General features: G+C 34.2%; 1 protein-coding gene across 1 annotated transcript; it reads right to left on the reverse strand.

Moving 5' to 3' along the window:
* Window positions 1-1846: 1846 nt before the first annotated feature.
* On the reverse strand, window positions 1847-5645 carry LOC145941808 (uncharacterized). Its single transcript, XM_083048133.1, has 2 exons — window positions 5450-5645; window positions 1847-3533 (listed from the first exon to the last, which is right to left on the reverse strand). Exons 1-2 carry the CDS (start codon window positions 5573-5575, stop codon window positions 2169-2171), a joined length of 1491 nt encoding a protein of 496 aa, XP_082904259.1. The 5' UTR covers window positions 5576-5645; the 3' UTR covers window positions 1847-2168.
* Between the last annotated feature and the right edge of the window lie 355 nt (window positions 5646-6000).

A 6000-nucleotide genomic window follows, 5' to 3' on the forward strand; every position in this document is an offset into this window, starting at 1 on the left:
TGTACGAGTTTCGTAGCTCTGTAGCTTTTGCTTGACCTCTTAACGTTCTCTTAATCATCGGAGCGCAATATCTTGTGTGTATATGTGTGTATGTGTGTGTGCGCGCGTTATGCGCGTAAAAGTTTTTCAGTGGGTTTTTTTTCACACACATATGGGAAAGGAAAGGCGAAGCACGGCCGTGCGATTGTACCATCTAAAAATAAAAACGCTTTCGTGCTTGATCAGTCAACGTAAAAAAAATAGAAATATAAAAAGGGTTGTACACTCATCGCATGCTGCAATGCCGATAATTTTATGCGGTTAGAAGTTTTACAGCGTGTACATAAAGGAAAGGCCTTTCTCTTTTACCAGCAAAAAATTGTATAAAATAAAGTATTATATACTAAGGAAGAGAGAGAGAAAAAAGTTAATGAATATTATATTTATCCTAAGTAGAAAAATATTACAGTGTGTCTATAGTGTTGTGCGATAATTTAACAAAAATATTAGAATTCAGCGTAAAAGAGATGGAAGAGTAATCTTGAAAGCCTTTTATGTAGCGATAATTAATGCGATAAACTGCGCTTTGACTTGAATAATATATTAAGCGTAAATAAGAAATGAAAAGAAACGAATAAAACTGATTTAATTTTATATAGCATAACAAGTTTTTTTTCATTATATGTTTTTGCACGGTTCGTTAAATGAAAAAAATTTGTTAAACACGTTTTCTTAAGCGGAGAATGTTATTTCCAGGAGCTCTCAATTTGTTAAGTGTGTCTGATAGATTTTTCATCTAGAAAAAAAATGTCGCAAACTATAATCCGCTATGATCAACAGTTTTTCAATTTTCGAGATATTAATGTTTCAAAATTTTAATTTTTTCTTTAATATATTAAAATTTCAAAATTTTTCGTTTTCAGAGATTTTACGGGATTTATTTATCATCTCTGAGATTGATCATATCACAACGAATACACGTACGACAATTCGAATATGACACATTATAACACGCATAAATTTTCACTAAATTGCTCGTTTCATAGTAATTTTATTACTGCTAATGTTTAGGATTAAGTTGTTTGTAAGAATTTTTATAATACTGAAGAAGACTGCGTGCAGTTGAAACGTTTATACTTTCCATTTATATTTTATTATGGTTTGTATAATAAATTGAATAAACTTGAGTTTAATATAACACCCTAATAATGGCTCGAAAAGTTGGCCTCTTAAATATATGAATTCGTTTTCAGAGATTTTTCATCAAATTTTTTAATATAAGATAATACAAATCTAATTTTAATTTAATCAGAAATAAGTTTGAGGTAGATTAGAACATTTTTAGGTTGTGGTGAAGGAAGAAGGGGGAAGGGAGGAGCTCCTCATTATCTCGTCACTTGGCATAATAAGTGCCAACGCAGTTTTGCTGAGATTCGCAACAAGAGATAGATATTTCCATCGCGAGAGACGATGGGGGCCATGGGAGAGTATAATCGTTTACCTGCGAACGGACTGGAAGTTTACCTTAGTCCAACCGGGTGAAAGAGAAAGAGAGAAATAGAGAGAAAGAAAGAGAGAGAGAAGAATGTCCGAAAGAGCGTTTTATGGAAAATATACGCGCGCGATGTTAAGCGGCTCGCGAGAGTCATAAAATTACAAGGTACACGCCAGCGAATACTCTGGACATCTCCGTCATTAAAAAAAAAAAAGACGCATATTCTAGACTGATACGTGTCGAATAAATTAAAGCATATACTTACCCCTTGCATAATTTTACAGCTACACATTATCATATACTAATTAAATGACGCGTTGTCTATATCAAATTTAATCTATATTTTATGTACATGCAATAATAATACATATGTGATAATTGTTACGTACTCCAATTTTATTAAATTTTTGCAAAAGTTTCCAGTCAAGAAATTAATACATATCTTATATAACAATTAAGCTTCTATACATTTGTATCATTGCTTGAAATTTATGTCACACATTGTATTGCCTTTAGTAAGTGTATTGTTTCTATCGGAAGAGTAGTGCTACTAGTTCCACTATCAAATGTACTACTGTTTTTTTTTATTAGGTATGCTGTTGTTTTATAATATTTATTATTTAAGATTAATATCTACTTCAATAAGTGGTGTGCTGGTGCTTTTATCATTGCGCGTGCTGCTGCTTTCATCTTGTTAATCAGTAGTGCTTTCATCGACAAGTGTGGTGCTGCTTCCACCATTGTGAGTAGTGTTGCGCGTGCTGCTGCTTCCACCATTGGGAGTAGTGTTGCGCGTGGTGCTGCTTTCATCATTGGGAATAGTGTTGCGCGTGCTGCTGCTTCCATCATTGGGAGTAGTGTTGCGCGTGATGCTGTTTCCACCATTGGGAATAGTGTTGCGCGTGCTGCTGCTTCCACCATTGGGAGTAGTGTTGAGCGTGGTGCTGCTTTCATCATTGGAAATAGTGTTGCGCGTGCTGCTGCTTCCACCATTGGGAGTAGTGTTGCGCGTGATGCTGCTTCCACCATTGGGAATAGTGTTGCGCGTGTTGCTGCTTCCACCATTGGGAGTAGTGTTGAGCGTGATGCTGCTTTCATCATTGGAAATAGTATTGCTGCTGCTTCCACCATTGGGAGTAGTGTTGAGCGTGATGTTGCTTCCATCATTGGGAATAGTGTTGCGCGTGCTGCTGCTTCCACCATTGGGAGTAGTGTTGCGCGTAGTGCTGCTTCCACCATTGGGAGTAGTGTTGCGCGTGGTGCTGCTTCCACTATTGGGAGTAGTGTTGTGCGTGGTGCTGCTTCCATCATTGGGAGTAGTGTTGCGCGTGCTGCTGCTTCCACCATTGGAAGTAGTGTTGCGCGTGCTACTGCTTCCACCATTGGGAGTAGTATTGCGCGTGCTACTGCTTCCATCGCTGGGAGTAGTGTTGCGCGTGCTGCTGCTTCCACCATTGGGAGTAGTGTTGCGCGTAGTGCTGCTTACACTATTGGGAGTGGTGCTGCGCGTGCTGCTGCTTCCACTATTGGGAGTCGTGCTGCGCGTGCTACTGCTTCCACCATTGCGAGTGGTGCTTCTTTTATCATGAGTTGTGCGGCCGCTTCCATGATCGGATAAATTGTTACTTTCATCAGATGAGTCGCTTTCATCTTCAGATGAATTGTTACTTTCATCAGATGAGTCGCTTTCATCTTCAGATGAATTGTTACTTTCATCAGATGAGTCGCTTCCATCTTCAGATGAACTATTTTTGGATATGTTGCTGTTTTTATCGTCGCATGAATCATTTTCATTATCGCATGTATTACTGCTTTTATCTTTGGATAAGCCGTGATCCAGGGAGCCCGGAATATTGGCATAAGCTTCCACATGTAAATTTAAATCTACTCCAGGTTCTCCAAAAACAATTATTAATATAAAAGATTCTCTACCAATATTGCCTTTCAGATGAACTTTGATGTCTTGTGCACTACTGACTCTAACGTAAGTGATAATTTTAGTTGATAATCGAACCAAAATACGGATTATGGCTATCGGGGAAGAACGCTTGTGTGCAGGCTGTAATAATATAATAGGATATTTAGTAACATAAAAGAAACAATTGTACTAAATTAAGGGGATCCCTCAGCGAACGGCAAACTCCGACAAAATAGTACCTTATTTTGGAATTAAGAATATCGGTAATTACCGACTGACTATCGAAGAATAATCACTGACATTTTGAATTTCACATTATCGATCATCCCAATCAAACATGTATTAGAAATCCGTGTATACATTGCACACATAGAATCACTTTTTGCTACGTCCAATGCTATTATAGGTTTAAACATAAATATGTACTGTTGTTTTTCGCTTTACTATACCTACAACGCACGAACATATACGCATGAATTGTAATACAAACTATACTTCTATATTAAACTTCTAATCTAGATTTAAGAATAACAGTATTTTCTTTCGTATACTTCAACACCAGGGAACTTGTTTTTATGTTCATACAAAGTGTGCACTTTTTATATGAAGCATATACGGGTGAAGCAATAATTATTAGCACCTTAAATATCTTTATAAATATTGATTTTAGACAAAAATGTTTCAAACAAAAGTTGTAGGGTTTCGAGGGGGACATAACATCGTAATGAAGAATTGCCCTTGAGTGGCGTTTTTCAAGGTCATTTGAAGGTTATTTATGTTTTTTTAAATGGAATTATCTAAATTTTTTTATATAAATCATTTCCCCGCAATATTCACTATAAAAAGTTATAAGGGCAAAATATTAATTAATTATTTTTAAGTAAATAATATATTAAATTGTAATTTTTTCGAAAGATTTTCAAAAAGTCTCGGTGGGTCGCAGTCTTTTTGTTGGCGAACTGCATGCGGCCCGCGGGCCGCGTGTTTGACATGCTTGCATTAATTTATAAAATATCTCGTAAACTATTCATTTTTTGGCCATATTGCCCTTATAACTTTTTATAGTGAATATTGCGGGAAATCGACTTATATAAAAAAATTTAGATAATTCCATTTAAAAAAACAAATGGTCTTTAAATGACCTTGAAAAACGCCACTTAAGAGCAATTCTTGATTACGATGTTATGTCCCCCTCGAAACCCTACAACTTTTGTTTGAAACATTTTTGTCTAAAATCAATATTTATAAAAATATTTAAGGTGCTAATAATTATTGCCTCACCCGGTATATTATAATGAGTTGACAGCTTGTCTACAATTCAAGACGCCATATTGAGATAAAAATGAATAAGGAAAATTATAATTTCGTAATTATTTTTCATTTTCTATATGAAATCGGAGTTTCCTGGAATCATTGATGTATGTATTGCAATCGTGGAAAAGCATTTTTAATTCTGTCAAATTAATGCGACGAAAGACTAGAAGTACAAAAATAGTAATTTTATCGGTAATACAAACAGTTGAGGGATCTCCTTAAAATTACTCGACTTTAGAGAAAATAATAACAAACGTAAATATTTAACAATTATTATCAATAAGTAAACAATTTTATGCATTGAGTATATCAATAATAATTACTACGACAAATAATATAAAAAATAAAGTCAGATAAAATAAAACGTAAACTCTTTCTAGAGTGTAATATTGTTAAATATTAATAATATTATATAAAAAAAGTAAATATCTAAATATAAACTTTGATGCTTAATTAAACCGGCCAGAAATTATGATACAAAGTCTCAAACTCAATTAACAAATTTTCATGAGATAATTCACGCACGAAATACATTTTTCTTAATTTTCTACATTTTCTACAAAATTCAAATATGGAACTCAATGATATAAATGAAAGACTTAGACAATTTCCAAATTAAAAGGTTTTTTTAAGTTGATAAGTAAAATGCGATTTTTTATATACAAGGTGATAAAACGAATTCTCTCCCTTTATATCCAATATATATGTATAATATATAAAATGTTTCTAAAACAATTACTTACTCTTTCAATAATTTCATCTTTGATAACCTTATCACCCTCCTGACGTTCACCTCTGACGAAATCTGTCCCTGCCGTTATACAAGCAATCGTGGACAAACACAGAAGCGCGAAAAGTAAAGTGCGCATCGTATAAGATTAATTGTAATAACCCGCGTGTTAAATGAAGTCAAACTGCTCGCCTGATGATAGACGAGTACATTTATATCTTTGCGTTATCAATCTCCATCTTTAGTAATTCCACAAAGAATCGCATCATATGAACTCACGGATTTCGTTTGCTATTGACACAATTTACGTAAGATTATTTGTCTTATTTTCTCCTACGCATATCTTTTGCTGCAGATTGTCGGAACTTGACATAACTTGCTTGTATTTTATCCTGTTTACAATTAACAATAGGAGAAAGTCACGTTAAACATGCCTATGCATTTTCTTTGAGACATGTTTCACAGTTTTTAATTCGCTACTTTCATCTCTTCACATTTTATAATAAATAATTAATTGTTAGTAATTATTGCATCTAATTTTTTACAATTAATCTATTTATATAA

The sequence above is a fragment of the Prenolepis imparis genome, unplaced genomic scaffold (assembly GCF_030444845.1).
Source record: "Prenolepis imparis isolate NDT839.2.m4 unplaced genomic scaffold, iyPreImpa1.0 SCAF_10, whole genome shotgun sequence".
Classification (NCBI taxonomy): Eukaryota; Metazoa; Arthropoda; class Insecta; order Hymenoptera; family Formicidae; genus Prenolepis; species Prenolepis imparis.

Coding starts and splice junctions, on each gene's coding strand:
- LOC145941808 (XM_083048133.1), bottom strand. CDS start 5,575: ATGCGCACTTTACTTTTCGCGCTTCTGTGTTTGTCCACGATTGCTTGT. Junction 3,534..5,449: donor AAGATGAAATTATTGAAAGA/GTAAGTAATTGT, acceptor ATATTATTACAG/CCTGCACACAAGCGTTCTTC.